General features: G+C 35.2%; 2 protein-coding genes across 2 annotated transcripts; one reads left to right on the forward strand and one right to left on the reverse strand.

Moving 5' to 3' along the window:
- Nucleotides 1-4689: 4689 nt before the first annotated feature.
- LOC117570239 (uncharacterized) lies at nt 4690-16419 on the forward strand. Its single transcript, XM_034251742.2, has 4 exons — nt 4690-4954; nt 7401-7487; nt 7887-9875; nt 15984-16419. Exons 1-4 carry the CDS (start codon nt 4913-4915, stop codon nt 16200-16202), a joined length of 2337 nt encoding a protein of 778 aa, XP_034107633.1. The 5' UTR covers nt 4690-4912; the 3' UTR covers nt 16203-16419.
- On the reverse strand, nt 11008-12842 carry LOC117570238 (cytosol aminopeptidase). The gene has a single exon (XM_034251740.2). The coding sequence runs from the start codon at nt 12662-12664 to the stop codon at nt 11087-11089; it is 1578 nt and encodes a 525-aa protein (XP_034107631.1). The 5' UTR covers nt 12665-12842; the 3' UTR covers nt 11008-11086.
- Nucleotides 16420-22276: the final 5857 nt, after the last annotated feature.

Consider the following 22276-nt stretch of genomic DNA (forward strand, 5'->3'; position numbering starts at 1 on the left):
AAAACACAATTCAAAGTTAAATATGTTTTTTATAAAAAAAGAAAATTAAAATAAAGATTAAGATTTCTGTGAAAAGCAAATGTGAACAGGTCTTCGTAGGCAAGAACTTTTCTGTTAGTTTCTTACTTGTTTTTTTCATGTTTTTGTTTGGGTACGGTATGCACTCTCCAGCATGCTCTATTCCCTGCCCCGTTCGCATTGTCGGCCTTTTTCGGTTTGGCTGCCGCCGCTGCATGTCATTGTCAGGAACTGCCAACTCTGCGTTTGATATACGATTTGGATGTGTTGGCAAGCCGCCCAGTTGTCCAGCGGGCGGTAGGTTGCTCGCTCGAGTGATCGGGTATTTTTGGGTAGTTGGGTAGCTGGGTAGTTGGGTTGTTGGGCGACACTGCGAGAGACAAACGCAGTTGAACTGAAAATTGCATTTCCGCTTTGAAAATTGCGCACATTTCCGAATAAAAAAATATATAGGCATTTGCACCAGCCGCCAAGGCGCGTCATCAAACAATTGCCAAAAATGTTCTATAAAGTGCGAAATAGGCAGGCTGTCTGCCAAAGAGGCCCTGACAATCCGGAAAGTGGCTCAGCAAACCACAAAAAACTTGTCGCCCAAAATGAACGCAAAAGTGTCAAAAGCACACACAAAGTGCGCGTGTAAAGTGGATTTCACTCCTTCTATAGAAAATACATACTTGCACAAACTATGTACATACATATCACAAGTTTAATTTTCCTATTTAAAAGCCAAAATATAACGCAATGTGAAAAAAGGATAAAATTACAGCTTGACCCATACTTTGAAAATGAATAACTTAGATAAACTACTTTGGAAATGAGTGACTTAGACTTCAGCCACCGAAAGCAATGGAAATATGTAGTTAGTTAAGTAAATCTCTCTTGTGGAATCTAGATTTACTTCAGCAAATTTTAATTCTTATCTATCAAAATTGAAAGATTTTCAAAATTGATGTTTACAATCGGATTTTAGTTAAACCGTTTACAGTTTAGGCTTCGGTAACAATAATATGTTCGTCTACAAACTTAATTCAGTGGATCTGTTTATTCTAGTTCGTGTTAGTGAATCGATTTTTTCAAATTAAGTTTTCAATCTTACATCAAATATTACAAAAAAATAATAGTTTATTTTATTACTAAGTTTCCAACGTTTAATTAATTGTTCGAAGTTTCCGTGCATCCAAACGCACCAAATAAATAAAAATAATCAACTAAAAATATAGGCCATTGTCAATATAAATAATTACAGCATAAATATATAACATACATATCAATTTTTTACAATTTCTTCCGCTAATAAATTTCACTATAAATGCTTTTAATTATCACATGCCAAGTTAATTTTTATACCCGCTACACGTAGAGTACAACGGCATTATAACTTTGTACCTTAAAAGCGTTATTATCACGTTCCTGACTGAATTTGTCGCAAATGTATCAGCAGATCATAGGCAGAAAGATTGAGAAGAGCTTTTCGAATGTAAGCTCTTCTCAGGTCACTAAAAAAGCTTTTAACAATAGCGTAACAACAGAAAATAAGGCAAATTCGTAAGGAAATAGTGGCCGGCGTCGACATTGAAAGAGAGAGTCAGAACGAGTGAAGAGAGCGAGCGCGCAATATGGTGAGAGCTTGCACAGTGAGAGAAAACGATGACTTTGCCTCCAAATTTGGACTTTTTGCATGCAAATTGGGTTTGGTACCAAAGTGCAGTACTGTCATTTTAATTATCTAACGCCGCTAATAAGTGAGGTTACTCATAACATATCGTCTTAGTTTTTAATTGTGTTATGCGCGCCATAAACAACCGATGGCATACATGATACAAATGTACGTAATGATTACTCCAGCAGGGTATTTGTAGCAATTTCATCTATTTATTAAATAGTTCGTAATCTAACATTACTTGAATATTTATTTTATTGACCAATTCACAGAAATTATTTTGTCGGAATGGCGATGGTCAGTGGCAACTTTCCATGTCCCAGAATCAGAGAAGTGGCGATGTGCAAATGGCCCTACTTAATGTCAAACTGGAAATTGTGTTCATAAATCAGAAACGGTCGCAAATGAGACACTTCAAAGCCATTGGAAGCAGGGAAGCTTTCCTGTGACTCTCAACCAAACGTCGCATAACGTGTACTAAACTGTCCACGATTATTGTGTGGTCAATTTGCAGTGTTCATTGGGTCCCCATTGGCGTAATTAGATTTTGGGCTGCTCGGGCTTCCACGTAAACGGGAAGTGGCAGACAATTAAGGCAGCAGGCAGTAACCAACAGCCAATAACTAATAGTCAACTGGTTGAGGGGCAGTTGCCAAACTTGCATTGAAGGAAGCATAGGACGGCTCAATTAAAACACAAACTGATCATATCAGCATTGACACTAAACCACTGCAGCTTCCTTTCCATTGAAGGGCTGAGTATAAAACAAGATTAAAATATAATATTATACTCAGGTCAAGAGTACCGGTTAAGAGACATCTACTGCAGTTGATTTATCATCATACCCATGTTCTGAATAATCGAAATTAATAAAAATGACAGGTAAACGGAATTGGTAAAAGGAAAAACTTAGCCTGAGACAAACTAAGTGATTAGAACAATTCTAGTTATACTTATAAATAGACACGTTGGGCTTCCATTTTAGATTAGTTTATAAAACTGTTTAATTAAATGTAGGCTCTCACAACGATAGGAACAGAACAGGTATCTAATTGATTCCTTGGGCAGTGGTCACAAATATGAGCTCTTAATAGAAGTCATTTTCTACTTAGTATTACCTTTTTCAAGCGGCTAATGTGTAGTCTTACTAAGACTTGCTATTATATTTCTTATATTATGTGGATGCAAAGTTGACGTATAATTTTTGAAAATGGTAATGTGTAATATAATTCCAAAAAAAATAGCTTTTTGTATTAGCTTCAATATAAACTTCCAAAAATCCAAAAAGTCGGATCACGACTTAGCAAGTTAGCGTTCTAGCATGACCCGTTTAAATTTTTGAAGCATTTTTCCTTGTTAAACATATAAAAAAGAATACAAATCCAATTAATTCGATTATTAAAAACAACAATATCGAAGATATATAAAAATAAGAGTCGTTGAGATTCATTCTTGATGTGGCCCGAGGAGTTCTGGGTTCACATGCTTCGCGCTTCGATAATGAGTGTAAATAGGTGTTTTATAAAAAGTAATAAAAAATAATGAATTAGCAAAATGGTTCTATATGTCCATCGATTAATTCTCTTATCCCAAGCATCGAAGATCACATATTTGACCACAATAATACTCGTTTGTACATATGCGTGTAATTGTTTCAACAACTTGTATTGCGAACCAGGTTAAGATGAGAGAGAGGAAATATACAAGTGTCTTCGTAGTCATATCATCTTCCCAGTTTGTTAGTTGGCTAAACTTCCGCCCCACGGGTGATGACGACGGAGCACCGACTGCATCCGCATGCGACTTTCCGTGACACATTTCCGCATTATGCAGTTGCAGCTGCAGCTGCTAGTGAACCAGTAGAGCAGGGCAAGTTGGTTTATCTAGCAATCACATATATGTGTATGGCCCGAGGCAGCAAAGCTGTCAGGTGACCAAAACTTAAGAGTTACTCTCGTCTTGAGATAGGAAGTATAACCGAGCACAATGCTAATAACCGAATACCAAAACAAGTGAACACAATAGAGTGTTTATGATTCAAAAGCACAATTAAAGTATTTATCTACAATAGCTCTCTTCTGGGCAACTCTTGTGATCGGTGTCAAACCTATTCTATTCAAATGTGGCACGAAGATAAGTAATCCCAAGCTCCAAATCCAACTGTTAGTTTTATCTCTCAACAACTTAATCAACAATGCCGCGTTCGTGACTCTGATGATGACAACAACGGCGACGGAAGCTCTAACTATGGCTGTGGTTTAAATGCTTAAAACGTGTTGACTGGGCTTAGTTGTTGCGTCTTTCTTCTATCTCTTATTGCGTAAGTGTTGAACTTTCACATGAAGCTGCTTGAGCAATTGTTTTCTTCCCAATTATCTGGCTACACTTTTGAATAAGTATGGAATAAATCATAGAGAAGGAAATAAATTACAAGATATGGCACACTTAGGTATACCTTTTTTATAGGTTTAAAGCGATATCATCTTATTTTCGAAGATTGGATTAAACATGCACAACTTTAGCTGTACACTTTGTGAATATCAATCTATCTAAAACTATAATTATTTTCCTATTATCTTTGTAGCATTAAAGCCGCATCATTATTTAATTATGATTTTCCTACGATACGTAAATCCTGATCACCTCTCATTTCAAGCATGATCATCCCCCAACCTCTAATATACCCTCTATAACCACACCAACATTTACGATGCAACAATAGCAACAACTTTTGGAAAAACTGGCTGGAATCTCTTGCGAAAATGCGAGTCTGCAATCACACAAAACTGAAGTGGCGCGAAAATTGAAGCCACAGTTGCATCAGCAGTGCGCTAGCGTGCGGTTTTGCTTCAGTTTGAAAAGGCTTATAAAAAAATAAACAGAAGACAGCTCAATAAGTGAAGAGAAATCACCGCAGCAAGTTTAAAAAGTTAGAAATAAACAAATAATGATATATATAAAATTTTGATTTAAAAAATACAATTAAAATTAAATATACGGGTTTATAAATTCGTTGAATTTCTTGTAAATTAATAAAAGAATTTAATAAAATCTCTAAAAAATCTGTTAAGTTTGAGTTGATTAATTTTAATTTGAAATAACTTTTAAATTGTACCGCGAAATACATAATATCGAAAGTTTATTGAAAGTTTATTAAAGTTTGCAAGTATACAAGGCCACACTTGAAAAACATATATCAAAACCGGTGAAAAATAAAGTACCAAAGAACCTTTAATGATGCGAAGAGCTACAAGAGGCAGCGGCTTAATATTGCTGGTAAGTCTGCCAAGATGGTTAATAAAAAATATCACGAATTCAAAATATTATCTGAAAGAAAAGACAGCTGAGCGCAAGCTCATCTACAACAAGTAAGAAAGCTCCAGTTGTGAGATACCCGTTATTCACTTTTAATAAAAGCAAAACAATTATTGTTAAGATATTCCAAACTATAATACCGAAAAATATTAAACTGTAGAAGTACTATAGTATTATCTGCTAAAAATCGAGACTTTAGCTATTAAAAAATCTTGCTATTAGATTTTATCAATTTTTAAAAATTGAAGATAAACTTGAACTGCGCTCAACAATAACCAGGTTTGTCAATCAAATTGTAGCTATATCTCGTATGGATCTAGTTCATACGGACAGACATATAGACCGATGGTTATATAGGTTACAAACATATATCGAATATCGGAACCGGGCCGGCTTCCGCTTGTTTCATGCATTTATTGTTGGCACACATTTATTCCTTTCTTCCCTATGGGAAGCGGGTATTAAAACAAAAGATAAGAAAACATACATTGCGGTCTCGATAATAACATCTTTGGAAGCTGCATATTTTGTTATATAATTTCGTTAAATGCACACATTTTTTAATTGTATATCTAGGATAATTCCGTTTTCATGTTCAGTCGCATACTCTATACCCTACCTTAAGTTACGAGTCCAGATTTGAATACATTTCTTAATGTAAATTTAGTAAGTTATTTCGGGAGATTATCTACATATGAACATGTATTCACCATTTGCTATAAATAATACTAGTACCGGATATATTGACTGCTAGGATGTGGAAGCAAACATTGCCACTGTCATTTAAATTCATTGCGTAATTAAATTAATTATCACGATTTTACGTGCATACAACTATAAACAATAATCCTCCATTCAAGCTTGGCCAATATTGCATAACCAGAAGCAATGTCAATGGCGTAATTACATAAGCAATGTGTTAGCAATGAATGCTGGCTAATATGACCAGTCCTGAATATTAGAGAGTAAGTTTAACGACCATTACCAACGTTGTTGCAGTGAAAGTAGACACAGCTAGACTGTTGCAGACACGGATTGGTCCCGACGCAAGGGAACCGGTCGCGCAGCTTTGCAGCCTATTGCAACGCTGCAACGAAACGGGTTTTGTGCATCTCATTCAGGTGTCGAGGGGGCATTCGTTACCAGTAGGCTTTATCCAAATGAGGAACCACGGAGAGTGAAAGTTAGCGAGAAGGTTCGCAGGTGGGCAGATAACTCATTTGTTTTATGAATACTAATCAAGTGGAAGCGTTGCTGCGTACTCAAATTGTGTATTGTATTTAATTGTGTATAGTTTTAATACTCGCTGTAATTAGGATAGAAATGTATTATAATTTAATCAGCTTTTAACCGCATTATGTCTCTCTGTATAAATAATATAAACTTCTTCGTACGAATGCACTTATTAAACATTAACGCACAACCCGATCAGCAACTGTTATAATTTTCATTCATTCACTTTAAATTATTTTCGGGGATCATGTAACCGTCGGGTTCCCAGACGTCTGAAATATCGCTGTCGTTGAGCACGTGCCGTTGATTTCAAGATCAAACATGTTTCTCAAGCTGCGGTTGATTTTTAGGTGACTCTGACTGCGCTTCTTATCTCATCTTTTGGGTGCTGAGTGCTTTTTTTTCAACGACCATGAAACAATTGCGACCTACGAACAACGTTCGTGAGAGAGAAAAACTAATTTTAGGTTGCTATTTGCTTTGGTGTTCTCCACCAAAGAAATAAAGGTGTTTCACCGACTTTATTGTATTTATACCCGCTACCCATTGGGTAGAAGGGTATTATAACTTTGTGCCGACCCTATAAAGTATATATATTCTTGATCAGCGTCAACAGCCGAGACGATCTAGCCAGATCCGTCTGTCTGTCTGTCCGTATGAAACACTGGATCTCAGAGACTATAAGAGATAGAGCTCTAATTTTTTTTCGACAGCAATTGTTATGTTTGCACGCAGATCAAGTTTGTTTCAAATTTTTGCCACGCCCACTTCCGCCCCCGCAAATCAAAAAAATCAAATAACAAGCGTAATTTTAAAGCAAGAGTTGCGAATTTTGGTATATACAATAATTACTATAGTATGGGCAAAAACGCCTACTTACTAGGGGTCTTAGTTGCTTTGGCTGACAATCTGGTATATATCGATATCCCAAATATACTACTTGGTATATTTTTAGTATTTTTGAAGTATATTCGGTATATTTTGAGAAAAATACCGCAAAATATATTTCTTTTATTCAAAATGGGTAGCGGGTATCTCACAGTCGAGCACACTCGACTGTAACTTTCTTACTTGTTTTAACTGTGCATGTTTTCGTACCTAGCGCAGACTCTTGGGTGTATAAAAATTATATATACAACTATTACTAATAAAAAATTACAATGTTTTTTTTAAGATGCTATTTTTGAATCTAACAGTGTCGATCAATGCTTCAGATAATTGGCAACAATTACCTACCCTGGATACATTTGCCAGCTATGAGGTAAGTCATTTCAATTTAGTACCATTAACAAGTTTATTACAGTTGTCTTAAATGCTATGTGAATTTGTATTTTAGTGAATTATAATTAGTTTACTGCAAAATCATTTGGGAATTTATTTATCAAGTAATAGAACTCTTTAAAAAAAAAAACAATGTCTTTCAATTTTAAAGTCTTTCCACGATTTGAGATAGTTTGGAGAATTTTGGAATACCCAATATGAAGAATGTTACAATAGAAGAGTGAACTATGTGTATTAATATGTGAATATGTTGAACATTGGCTTGCTACATATGATATATCTCATGATTCTGTAGTAGAAACATTTTACAACATTGAACTAACATGCTCAAAATGTTTTACCTTTAAACTAATGTAGTTTTTCTCTTATATATTCTCAGGACATGCAACGTTACTTCGATCAACGAAGATTGCACAGCACGCGACAGATTAAGAATCCCAGCGGTGACAGTTACTTGGCTGCTTTTAATCAATATAATGAGCAACCAGACCCGTCGAACCCTGCAACTCATCTGCGTACCAAAAGAGAAGAGCGTCAACTACCGACTGCACCTCGCATGTTGCGCTTCCAACTAAGCGATGCAGTGGAGCCAAGTAATGAATTAAAGCAGCTTCTGCGAATGTATCGCGACAGTACACCCAATAAAACAACTGTGGCAAGTGAAGTAACCAAATCATCGTCAAAGAACTCGAAGACAGCAAAGTCACATCGATCGCGACGATCGACAGTGAATCAACAACCTGCCAATTTTAAGGTGCAAATGATTCCCTTTGAAGCGTCCGATGCTCGCGAACCGGATACGATTACAGCAAAGCTTATATCGCGAGCCAGAGCCTTGGATCTGCAAAGAGAACCAGTTTTGGTCAATCAGCCCATTCATAAGACAACTGCTAAGACGCCAAAAGCTTCGGATCAATCGACAAGGTCGCGAGTACGCCAAAATAAACGTTCAAAGCGCTCAGCATCTTTGCACGTGGTGAAGTTCGAGTTGGCTGATGCCAAGACTGCCTTGCCAGACTCTCTACAACGTTCTGGTAAGCAGTTGTTGACTATGGAGACGCTAGCGCCAGCGAAGTACAATAGAACAGAAGATGCAACCAATCGAGCCAAGAGTATGGACGATAACATGGTGCTCTCTGGAGAAATTGCAGCCGAAACTAAACGCATGTTTGTCTATAAAGATGCACCACATGCCAAGACTAAAAAATCGATAACACTTCCGCATGAAGTGCAAAAGGTCATTACGCATTTGATTAAGGATGGTCACGGGGGCAAGGCATATATAAAGTATTTAAATCCCCAAAATAGCAACTATGAACACCTAAAGGCAAAGTCGGTTTCTTACGTCCACAAGCCAGCTATAAAATTGGTACCCGCTAAGTCCATCGAGCCGGTTCAAGTGCATATTCAACCTGTTCCCGTCGTGGAGGAACTTCGTTATGTCTACAAGCCAACTTTTAACAAAGTTTATCCTATTACACCAACCATTAACCAGCCAATTGTTGTACAAGAAATAGCAGCTCCAGTCCAGAATGTTGAGGAGGTTCATCATACTTACAGTGCGCAATTGGCACCTCCTCAAGCAATTGCCGATGAAGCTACAGCTGTGGTCCATCCATATGTGGCAACAAGCTTTGCCGAACCTCAGTTTCACCCTTCAAAGCCTGTTCCTCTGCAGACGGAGCTGACGCAACAGGATACCCTCTATGAACACAGACCTATAGAGCAATACAATTATGAGACTCAAGCTGCGCCACAGCAACTGATTAAGATTGAATATCACGCTCCTGTTGACAGTATTAACGATCACTACAAACAGATGCCTGAATTCCGGGAACTATCAACTCTTATTGGGAAATCCCCTGATGATCAAATCCATGGACTGACCTACCTATTGGCCAAAGATATGCAAGCCAAGTTGCAACGCCAGCCCAAGCTTGTTAAATTTCAAGATCGTCCTCAGGATAGCACAGCTCCTATACTATTTCATCCACAGCAAATTCCTTCACAATCAGACAAAATAAATACTCCTAATACACCAGATCATGGGACATTAGGAGTGCAGCCAGGTCGATTAATTGGCATGGCGAAGACCAAGCAATATGTGCCCATTGTGGAGCCTGGCAACAATGATGTTGTGGAATTACCTGTTGTTCCTAGCAGTGCCTCACCTAAAGTGCCCACGCCCAACTCTTACATAGACTTTCAGCCCGGTCATGGACTCTCAAATGGCTACGATGGAGCGCAAGATGAACAACCTTTGACCACCTTAAAACATATAGGCCATCATTCATCTGCACCCACTATTTTAAAGGAAGAGACGGTTTTCAAAAATCTTCATTATGCACCCATCCATAACGACAAATCGGTGAGTATCTAGAACATTGAGAAGTTATTAAAAATATCATACTTTTCCTGACTGACTTAATGACCGACAAAGTGATTTACTAAATAACTATCATACAATATGTTGATAGTGAGCCAACACTATTTGATCGTTTTTCAATTTCTTATCATGTTACATCACTAATTAAAATTAGTATGGAAAGAATCTTCTCAGCAGCAAAATGTTTTGTTGTACTCACCTTGTGTCCATATCAGCTGACATAAAACACAGCTCTGCACTTAACGTTGTTTCTGAATTTCTCACGACATTTAAAGCTCATCGAATTCAAACAAACTTTATCATTTTGATTCTTTACGAGTACGAAGTTAAGAATCAAATTAAAACGGTGCAACACCTAGATCGTTTAAAATAATTTTATTATCTTCCCCTCAGAGATGAATTCGATCACTTCAAATGAGCAGAAGATTCTGGGCTTTGCAAGTGAATATCAATTAAAAACGTGAACATTAAAAAGGTGCTCACTACAAGGTTAGAGGCAAAGGCATGTTGACCATTATTATACGTTCAGTTATTAGATGAGGCTTAATTAAAAGGCTTATTATAGGCTAATAGTATTACTACATCATTCCAATTCTTATATTTACCTAACAGGAAATATATTTTAATGAAACTACATGTTCTTCTGCGTTAGATCATGAACGGCATTAATTTGTATGTTACTTAAATAATATTATATATAAAGATAAAACGTAAGCAGAATCAGGTGAATAGAATAAAAGCTAAACAAAATTTTGTATGTTATTAAAAAAGTATGAAAACTTTGTCAATGCTCTTGCTAACACGACTTTTTGTGTTTGCTTAACACTTTCGTAATTCACAATACACAAAACAAAAAAGAAAGTTCAAGGCAGAAATTAGAAACTTAGATAATTTGTATACCCGCTATCCATAGGGAAAATGTCTTAGTTACTTTGGCTGACAATCTGGTATATTTTGCTCTGTATAGTATATTTAAAATGTAGTATCATATCAATATACCAAATATCCAATTTCACACATTTTACTATTATTCTGGTAAATTATTTTGGTATATATTTCACTAATCGAATGGGAAACAGCGGAAGTTTGTATGCAATTAAATTACAAATATGAATTTATGAAGAAATATCGAACAAAAATATTGTCATTTTATTTACGTTATATCTGCAAAGGTAATACAAAACAAAAACTTTTCACTTCACTTCGGGACATGCCATCTGGTAGACGAACTGCACTAGAGTTCTAGTCGGGCGTCCAGTCATGTAGCTGGCAGTCAGGTATGGGACTAAGCCGTAGGTGGTCAGCAAGCCAGTTCCGCGCGTGTCAATATGAGCCCAATCCGCGCATGGAACCAGCTCATGGAGGATGGCAGCGGCTAGACAAGAACTTGCCTCACCACGACCATCGTTGCTCAGATCATATCCAGTCTCGTCTGTAACTTGCTTCTTGTAATACTGCCACAGTGGCATGCGCCAGACGCGATCACCAGTCAGGGAGCCAGCTCGCTGGAATTGCTTCCAGATGTAGTGAGAGTTGGAGAAGATGCCGGAGGCGCCACCTCCGTAGGCTTTCTTGACTCCCATGCCCAAGGTAGCGACATCCACCACTAGCCGCGGCTTGTATGTTGTCTGGCCGTAGAGCAGTGGGTCGGCCATAACCACGACACCGGCCTTGTCAACATCGCGAATTGCCATGGATCTGGCATTCAGCAATGTAACCACATCACCGGGCTTCGCAGACATGCCCGATGGCATATTCTCGCACAGGGGGATAACACAAGTCACATTAATGGGCAGCGAGAGGGCCGCAACGCAACGCATCATGCCAATGATTGCGGCAGCCGCCGACATGCTTCCGCGGTACTCATCCATACCCTCGCAGGGACGCAGATTGATGCCACCCGAGTTGAAGGTAATGCCCTTGCCGACAAACAGTATGGGCTTGTCCTCGGGCGCAGTACCGCAGTAGCTGATCTCGAGCAGAACGGGCGGTTCGCAGCTGCCCTTGGCGATCATGAGGAAGGCATGCATGCGCTGCATTTCGATCCAATCCATCGTCCGGACCTCTACCGTAATTCCGCAGGGACAAAGTGCATCCACTGTCGCCTGAGCGAACATCGTAGGTGTCATGCAGTTGGCCGGTGCATCTGAGAGTCGCCTTGCTAGATTTTGAGATTCCGCCTTGAAAATGCCTCGAGTCCAACCATCCATATCTGGGGAGTCATAAAGCTCGAGTCTCGGCACCACAAGACGATTCTTCTTCGCCAAGTTATCGGTAAATCTCCAAACGCCCAGAGATGATCCTTCAGCCGCCTGTTCGGCGTAATCCATAGCATCGACGGAGATTGTGTGGCAGCCCTGCAATTGCAATGATCGAGCACCCACTCCAGCTGCAACACGTACATTCTCCATTCCCTCGTCTAGCATCTCCAGCTCATTGAAGCCAATTCCCTCGATTCCTACTCCCACAACAGCCACCGAGCTAAAGTCCGGATCCACGTTGTTAAACACACGTCCACGACCCAAGCGTCCATCGATTTGAGTCTCACAGACAAGCTGCCTTAATTTTCCACCAACGCGATCGTTGATCTTCTCAGCGGACGCAGTAAATTTAGGCTCCTTGTCGCCTTCCTTCATATAAATGCCCAACACAAGACCCTTGCCACCGCCACCAGAGCTTTCAGCACCACAGGCAAATCGAACATTCGTCAATCTAACCATGCGGGTCAAGTCCAGAACGTTACGGACGGTGTTGCGTCGCATATGCTTCATTTTGATTTAATTATTTAGAAACTATGAATTTTGATTTGAAAGCAATATATAAAATCAAAGATTTTTTTCTAGTAACAAAAAATATTGAAATGTTCGGTACAATTTTCACAACTATAAATTTTGGTTTTTTACTTTTTACGAACTCTCTGTTCTGTGCTGGTCTGCAACTAAAACAATTGTATTAGCTCTAGCACTCTAGCCCCAGAGTACAAAAGTTTTGATGAATGAATCAATGATGCTATGATAGAAAATTTTTATGAAATTGTTAGTACAAATGACTTCTAACAAGTATGACAGCAATTTTCTTTTCTAAGTTATAATTTCTAATACTAACCATTGTAATATGTATAAGTATCCGAATTTTTAGACTCGCTGACCAAAGGGTAGAAGGGTATTTAAACTCTTTGCCTGTAGCAAGTGTATATAACAAGCAAAAGGAGCCAACAGTCTATACAATTAAGCTAAGTCCGAAAGGCTGTCGTTCTACCTACATCTCAGAGACTATAAGAGATATAGCAATTAATATTGTTGAGTGCAGATCAAGTTTGTTTCGAATCAAAGTGGAAGCTTAATTTTAAAAATAGATTTTTGCTAAATACAATTACGATCAAAAATAATATTTTTTTATATTTTTCCGTATATTAATTTGATATTTTTTAAGAATAATACCGCATTTTGCTTTTATTGAAAATGAGTTACGGGCTTTCTTTATATGGTAGTTTATGTTTGAATTTCGATGGGTTTTATTTCTAGGGCTCTTTTAATAGAATAAGATTAGCCTTTTCATACATTTTTTAGAGTTTTAAAAAAGTCTGTTAATTAATTAATTACATAATGAATTTATGCCTAAACTCTTACTATTCGGACTATACGTTAATTTTCATTCATCTATTTTCCCACCGACTGATACTGATTGTGTTAAAAAACAGCTATTAAAGCTATAAAAAAATTCAATTATAATTTTTAAATTTGCATTAATAATGATTCCCAGGAATTTCAAAGGTTTATTCATAAAGTTTACATATGTAATTTTTTCACTTAACACTGGCTTTGACATTTTAACTCAATATTGTCATTAACTAAAAAATAATTAACACAAAAAAAATCAAACTCGCGAGTGAAATTGGGAAAAAAGTATGAATATAATATTCCTATTTATTGTTGTAAATTGTAAATATGCGTTGTCAGATTTTGCGCATATTAATTGTAAACGTACTCATCGCTAACATCGCTAAAATACATTTCATCCCGTACTTATAATATATATTATAATAATAAAAAAATACCATGTCCATGTAACTTGTTTTTGGGAAAGTTTTTAACTTTTGACGTACTCGAGTTCGTTGATTTATACCTTTTGTTTGAAAAAAAAGCAGCCGATTTCCAGTTGTAACGGCCCGTCCTAGTGTGGACACAGCTGCCAACCCAAAGATGCTTGTGAAGCTTTAGTTTTACGATAAAACCCGCTCCTACATCACCCCCTCCCTCCCCCTGGCATGTCTGTCAATGAACTTATTTCACAACAGCTGCCGCTGATGCTAGTGTTGGGTGCAGAACACTGACTCGGCACATGACGTTTATCGCAAGAATCTTGTATCCTGGTGCTAACCAGATTGTAACGCGTGCGAACATGGTCAAATTTTCTGGCCATTTGTCATTTTATTGCGGTCCAAAACGGTTGGTAACGGTCCTTCAACTGGAACCTTGTGTGACCAGCAGCAGGTGCAGTACTTTCTGGAAACTAACTCACATATTTTAATTCATTTTTTTATGATCCCTTAGCTCGTTTCCAATTTTTTGCGCAAGTGTTGCGAAAATGTTACCAAGCCGAATGACTTTGATTTGAAGGCGATTTGAAAGGCCGGCTTATTTTAAAGATCTACCAAAACCAAATTGCGTAAATCTAAGCTGGCAACCCAAATAAAAGGGCCAAATCTGTATTAAAATGTTATTCCCAACACTAAACATTTTTTTGTATTTTATATGATTGAATTGAATTTCTTCTTTAATGTTTATGTAAGTACCAAAGATGTGAGTTCTTTCAGTACGCAGACAAAAGCTGGTTGACATGCCAATTCGCAATTTTTGTTGCATACTTTTAGGATGGTCCAACTCCATTTTCATAGCTGACTATGAATATGCAACTAATTCCTTTGCTCGGCGAATATGTGTAATGTTTTTGAAAAAAAATGAATTGTGTGACAGTAGAAAATTATATTTTAGTTAAAAATGTTTTGTTTTTTATTTGAGAGTTATAAATTTAATACCAGCAATCAAATAAGAAAGAAAATGCGCTCGACTTTCAAGAAAGCCAATTATGTTATAATGAAAACCAATGAATCATGTTGATAATTTGGGTAGACTTGATTTGCTACATTTTAGCTGCTTTGATAAAAATTATATTTAAACTTAATTTTAACTTATTAACTTATCACGAAGTTTTCCAACATCTTTATTTAAATGCCATAAAGACCGCAATGGCTCCTCAACATGTAGGGAAAGTTGTGACAACTTGAAATGTACAACGAGAATCTCAGTTGAAAAGTGAAGTGAGCAGAGACACACACGTCAGCATCAGCATATGTGTGTACGCAAAAACCCAAAAGAAACCCAACAGTCATGCTGCAGACTATCTACTCTAACTTGACGATGTCTTATGAAGGGGACACGCAATTATTATTCCCTCGATTGCCATGCTTCACGTAGTTTGTAGTTCGGAGTGTTTCTAGTGGTACGAAAGCAGTCATGAAATATTTGAATTAAAGTTATACAAAAACATTTGTTGTTTCTGAATTTTGTGTGCATATTAAAAATGGGGAAAATAAGTATATTGAGTGTGTTCGAACTGTTAGATATCCCAGCTACCCATTTTCAATAAAAGCAAGACAAAACAAATTAACATATCGAAATATATTGAAAAATACTAAATGCTATATTTGGTATATCGAATTTTCAAGCAAAATGTACCCTAAAGTACAATTTATACTAATTCGTCAAAAAAGCAATTAACACCCTACAGTTGCTGTTAATATCATAAAGACTATAAATAATTTTTAGAAAATGAATTATATTAATTATCTTAAATTCTTTGTTTCCTTCGAAATCTACGGTACATTTTAAAAACAACACTATAAACGCAGATTTATTGTTGATAATATTGTGAGTTTTCGCAAGTTCACAATATTGAACCAGCAAGCATACACAATTGAGATTATCCTTAGTGATGCCTGTTGCATATAAAAATATTCAATGTAGTCACATACACACATTTATAGCATAACACGAAGTTGACTTTAACGCCGTATGCTCTTCATTGCAGCTGCAGTATGCCTCAAAGTATGCGTTTGGCTATCGCATACGTGATTTCCATACCGGCAATGATTTTGGTCACAAGCAGAACAGAGACTCGCATGGTGTGACACGCGGTCAATATCATATTTTATTGCCAGATGGACGCATCCAGAATGTAATTTACCATGCTGACGATACAGGCTTCCATGCTGACGTTAGTTTTGAAGGCGGAAAATCAAGACACTGAACGAGATCATCAAACATCGGGAAATGTGCAATCAATGATGCTTAAGATTTATTTGTAACTAAGTTAAGTGTTTTATATATTATAAGATGGTTTACTTCTAATTCTATCAATAAATAATTATTTTCTACATTATATTAATAATAGCTTTATTTACAATAAATAATATAAATTTCTTGAATACTTTCTTAAATTCCATTAAATTTTGTGTCTCTTTGGCATTTGATAAAAAGATTTGTTATAAATAAATGAAAAATAATGAACGTATACTGAATATTAAGGTGATTTGTCATTATTTTTACAATTAAACAAGCACATATGGTTTAATCCAAGAAGAAGACAAAAACAGTTTATTCGACTGTGAAATACCTACACCAAGCGTCAATAAAAACAAAAAGGAATAGTTTTTTATTTGATCGTTAAAATCGGTAAGTAAATGCATTGCTGGTTTTACCTATGACTACGTTCTAAAGTTAAGTAAAGTTTATTGTATATAATATTTACATGAAGTACTATAAATTCTGTTTATTATTTAGAATATTTATTTTGAGTATTATAAGCCCAAAATCTAGATGATATTGAAAGAGCATCCAAATTATATACTTTACAATCTTTAAAGTGAAGGTAGTCGAACTTCATAATTCATGCGTGAGATGCTGAGCAGGAATACAATATGGAAAATGATAGCTTCGTGGAAACTCTCATAAGCAGTTTTCCTTTATTTATGCGTGTTATTGTTGAAAAAATAAATCAAAAGGCAAATATTTTCCCATAAACCTGTTTATTAACAAACATTGAAATTTCGTTTAACACTGTGTGTGATCAATGTGACAAAATATTTCAATGTTCAATACGCACTCGTGAAACACAAGGAAGCAGCTGGGATAATTGCTTAGCATCCGGTAGTTGCTCAAACTGTTAGACGCATTAATCAAATTTTTAATGGAGTGGAAAACCTTCGTATGGCAGATGCGCATCATTTGCACCCATATTTAACATTCTAACTGACAACATGTTTTATAGCTGATACATGTTCTGTTTAAAGATACCCTGTTCCCTCCATCTGTATAATATGAATACAAGTTTATAGTTTTTTGATTAATATTAATGTGAGATTTTGTTTCCAATATGTACGATTTAATGATGAAATGTTGTGAATTTTACTTTTCTAAGTTGAATTTTAACTAAATTGAAGCGGACATGCTGAAAGACCAATCACTTTTTTATATACTAATAAAAATAAACGTACTTTATAGGGTCAGACATAAATGCTCTCTATATATACTATCAGTATATACTATATCCATATACTAAATTGTAATAGTATATTATAATACGATTATCTCATTTTTAACGGGTACAGGGTATAATCAAATTGAATGTATCTTTTCTTGAGGCTCTCAGTTTTGATAACTCAAATACAACCATCGAATCGAAATAGTCATTGAATTGCTTAATTGGATACACAATCACTAGCACATGTAGCTTTGTTGCTACCATTTAAAGTTCAATGTTGGCAACAAATGAAAAATTTGCTGCGCCTCTCCTCACATCAACAGTTTTGTCAATTGTAGTGTTTCATGTCTTACTTCTGTCGGGGCCAATTTGCTCAGTTACTAATGCATTCAAAGTCAACAGCACAAAATTCATGTTTGCAGTTAATTATTTTTGTGGTCTAATGGGACTGTGCATGTTAGCCAATTTAAGCTACATACTTGTACTTGAGCACAACACTCGATTCCGTATACTCGATTAGAAAATCTTATTTCGATGTTTAAGTGATGATTCTTTGGAATCATAGATTTCACATACATGGTGAAAAATTATTAAGTTCATATTAATACATTCTCAGCATATAAGAAATTAAACTAATTTCAAGCAGAAGAGATCATTATGTAATGCGATGCATTTTTACGCAACAGAACACAACAAGATGTGTTTTTGTTTAATTAAATATTTATGGGAACATATGTATATGCATATAGTACTTGCGAAGGTTGACTTAAAAACATACTAAACCCAATGATGAGAACCAAGTGCACCACAGACTGAATTATGGGTATTATATTTATTAAATTGAGAAAAAAAATTACGGCCTTAAAAAAGTTTGCAAGCGCTTGAGAAACTCTCAGTTCACAACTGATTTTATGTGGTTTCAAAATACTATGTGAAAATGAGAACAAATGGTTAAGAATACAGAAACTATTGGAAAGAACTTGCTCGCCTTTAACATATCCTTCATTTATTAATACAATATTATACCTAATTAATATTTTTTAGTCTTTATATTTACATATCAAATCAAATCAAATCAAATCATTTTATGAAAGTCATGAATTTTCAGAAACTAAAACTACAAATTACTCTGTTTCCTCTGCAATTATTATCTGAAAATAAATTAAATGTTTGAATTTAATCGCTAAATTTTTAATTGAATTCTATTTTCTAAAACTGTTGATGCTTTAAAGTGTTTGAAAGTGAAAATTTTATTTATTCTAATGAGTACTTTATAATAAAATTGACAAGAGTGTTGTTGAAAACTTGAGTTCTGTTATCTTAACTGTTCAATTGACTCAATAAGTATCATTCAGCGTACACAAATAAGAGTGAATACCTCTCAAGATCATTGCGTTTTGATAAACGTTAGGAATTAAATGAAAGTAAATGTAAAATATGCGTCATTCAAAACATGCGTTTCCAACCGTGTCCATCACACATAAGGTAAGAATTAATTCATCAAATGCAAATAAAACATACTTATACATAACATAAATATGCAAAGTAACACAGAAGCAATCCTACATCATTTGACGATTACAAATTTATTGATAGATTCAATTTAGAAACGAGAATAAAACTGACTGTGATTGCAAGCGCCTGCATAGAAGTAAATCCAAATATTCTTTCAAATGCAACTTGCGTTTAAGTATATCGAATACTCTTACTAAACATATTTTTATTAAGATTTGCCTGCATTAATAGTTTTGTCGTTGACAAATTCCTAAAAATACAAACATAAAAATAAAGCTTATTTCTTGCAGACCACACATTTTTACACTCCTTTATTTCTTGCTACCAAGTCAAGTTTATTTAAGAATTTAAACATGCCCACAGACGCAACTTAAAACCAGTTATTAATGAAATTTATTTTAAATATTATATTACAAAACGGGATTTTACAATCCCTGGTAATTATTGAAAAGCTAAAACTTACAAAATAAAAGAACCAAAAAAAAACTCATGTGAAAAAAACCCACTATCAATTTTTAATAAAAACAAGACAGACAAACATGAATACAACACCTTTGCTTGATTAAGAACAAACATACATATGTACATATGATATGTATATATTAGGTTAAGATGTATTCTTCCTCCTGTTAAATACATTTTCTGTTGGCACAAAGTTAGAACACCTTTTTAACTTATGGGTAGCGAAAATGTTGATACCATTTACCACCATTTACTACCATATTATCATAATACTATTGTTCTAAAAACAGTGTATAAATTTCCCAAATCTACGCCAAATCACAATCAGTTTTTTTCTTAAGTTGACACTATTCTGACAAAATTCAAAACGAACATAAATAACAAAAAATACATAACTTCTGCGTTTTCTTATGTTTTAGCCATGCCAACATTGGATTATAAAGAAGATAATATTATTAAAACTATATATGTAGTACAAAATATACGAAAAACATTCCCTAAGTTCGATTTAAAATCAGATTCTAGATCATTTCAAACTTTCTTAATTCGAAAAATCAAATTATTTAATGGAAGATTAATATTGAAAGCCACATGGTTTTTCTTTAAAAATGTTAAAAAAAAAAACATCTTTTTTTAAAGTTATGCTTAAAGTCCGTTTACTAACTGTCATTAAATATATTGAAATTCACATATTTGATTAATAATGATTACAAAATACTTATCACCTAATCGCCACATCATTTGCGACTAACTGCGAAAATTTGTATTTCCTGACTAAAATTGTGTTGGATGAAACTACGATAAAATCAAAATTTTACATTTGAATTCATTTTTCATTTGATTAATTAATGCATGAGATAGTGAATGAATGAATGATGACAAATAAATTATGACAAAAATGAAACAACTTACGCTAAACGACGATTAGTAATACTTGGATTGCAATGACTTCTTACACTAAGTAGTCGCTAGGTCTGTAGCCAAAACATCAATAACTAAGCCAAAAAGCATAACAACAATGGTAGGAGCTAGCATTGCTTTTGGCAATAAACGCGTCAATTACATAGCTTGGCTATTCTAATTCACTCATTTTGAGGCAAAATAGGTGCGCCTCATCGGGTTGCATTCGAAACTTGCATTCGATCTGCAACAGCAGCAACAGGTTATTCGCCTTAATGTTGCACGAAAAGCGCAAAAACAAAGTCGCAGAAAAATGCTCAAAAATGTTTGCAGCATTTAAACTCGACGTTAGTAGTCGACAACAAGGTATTGTTGGGATTCTTATTAAAATTGCTAAATATGAATTTGCGAAATATGAATTGCAAATACTAAAGACATCTGCGAAGTTAAAAAATTCTTTTGTTGAAAGAATGTAAGCGGCTTAACAACCGAATTTAATTTTGATTACATTAAGAAATAACTAAATTATTATAATAACCATTAGTTATGATTATCAAAAAAAAAATGGTAGAAGTAAATTTTGGTGATCATTTTAATTGAGCAAGTTATTAATTAAGATGCACCGCAAACCGCATTTGCTTAATCATTTATTTATTGTAGAGTTAACTAATCTACTCTTTTTATTGCCAATACCTAGGGTGTAAACATTTTTAAATGCTTCTGTGGCTGGTAAGCGAATGCAGAATTTTTGTCTATTCTTTTAAATGTTAATTTGCTCAACTCCGCAACAATTCAATAACCAATACAACAAAAGAAAATGAACATTAACAAAGAACGTTCGATTTAAAATGTCATCAACAACATATTTTTGACAATTTGTTGGTATTTATTTGTTATCACATTATGCGATTCATTTTAATCCATTTCAGTATCTGGCCGAATGAGAGTTCAATGTAACAGGTGAATGCGATGTGAAGCTCATTAAAGTATTTATTGAAGTATTTGAGACCCGAGTTAATATGTACAAACAGTAGCGGCGTATCAAAAGTAAAAGTTGCCAAATACTATGAATTGATGTCAAGTTACTACTTCGTTTTAAAATAAACACAATTTGCTCCTATTACAATTTATGTAATATTTTTCCCAAATATCAGCTTCCACATACAGATTGAGCTCAAGAAACTTGAAGTGAACACTCCAAGAAACTTCAGCTTGGTTTGTTTATTTTTGGGCATGGGCAACCGACCTGCGACTGCTCGAGATTAAGTGTGTAATTTACAATTTTCTTTGATTGACACATATTTATTATAAGCGATGTGTGTATGTAAATAATAATAATGAACAAAAGTTACAATTATTGTGGAAATAGTGGAACGAGAAAGAGAGGTAAGGGTATATGATGTTCGGCAGTAGATAATTATTTTGAAATCTTCACCATCCACACACACACACTCGTGTTTGATAAGTGGGCAATAAAATTATAACAGCCACAAAATCAGTAATCAAAAATAGATTGCTTTTAATTGTTATTTAATCTTTGCTTGTCGTTGGTACATCAAATTCGTTTTGGTTTTTGCTTTATTTTATTATTATTTTTCTTTTTGATTCGCTGTTGCCTAACACATGAAGGTTAATTGGCATTTGAAGAACATACTTCGTTTCCTAAGCGGTAGTTCATACACATGTGTGTGTGTGTGTTTTTGTGTATGTGTGTGTGTGTGTGTGTGTACGTATAGTACGCACATGAACTTTTGACATAAGGAAGTGTTGCAGGTTTGTGTCTTTTCCAATCGAACGTTGTGATGTGGCGGAAAGTACTCGTATCCATGTTTGAACATAACAGATAAGTTATGATTTTGAACATCAAACTCAAGCTCACGTCATAGATTGAATTTTGGCATCTATGCTCAGCTATGGGAACATGATGTCTCATGCTGTCAGGAGAACGTAAAAATCTGTACGTG

This window comes from Drosophila albomicans, chromosome 3 (genome assembly GCF_009650485.2).
Source record: "Drosophila albomicans strain 15112-1751.03 chromosome 3, ASM965048v2, whole genome shotgun sequence".
Classification (NCBI taxonomy): domain Eukaryota; kingdom Metazoa; phylum Arthropoda; class Insecta; order Diptera; family Drosophilidae; genus Drosophila; species Drosophila albomicans.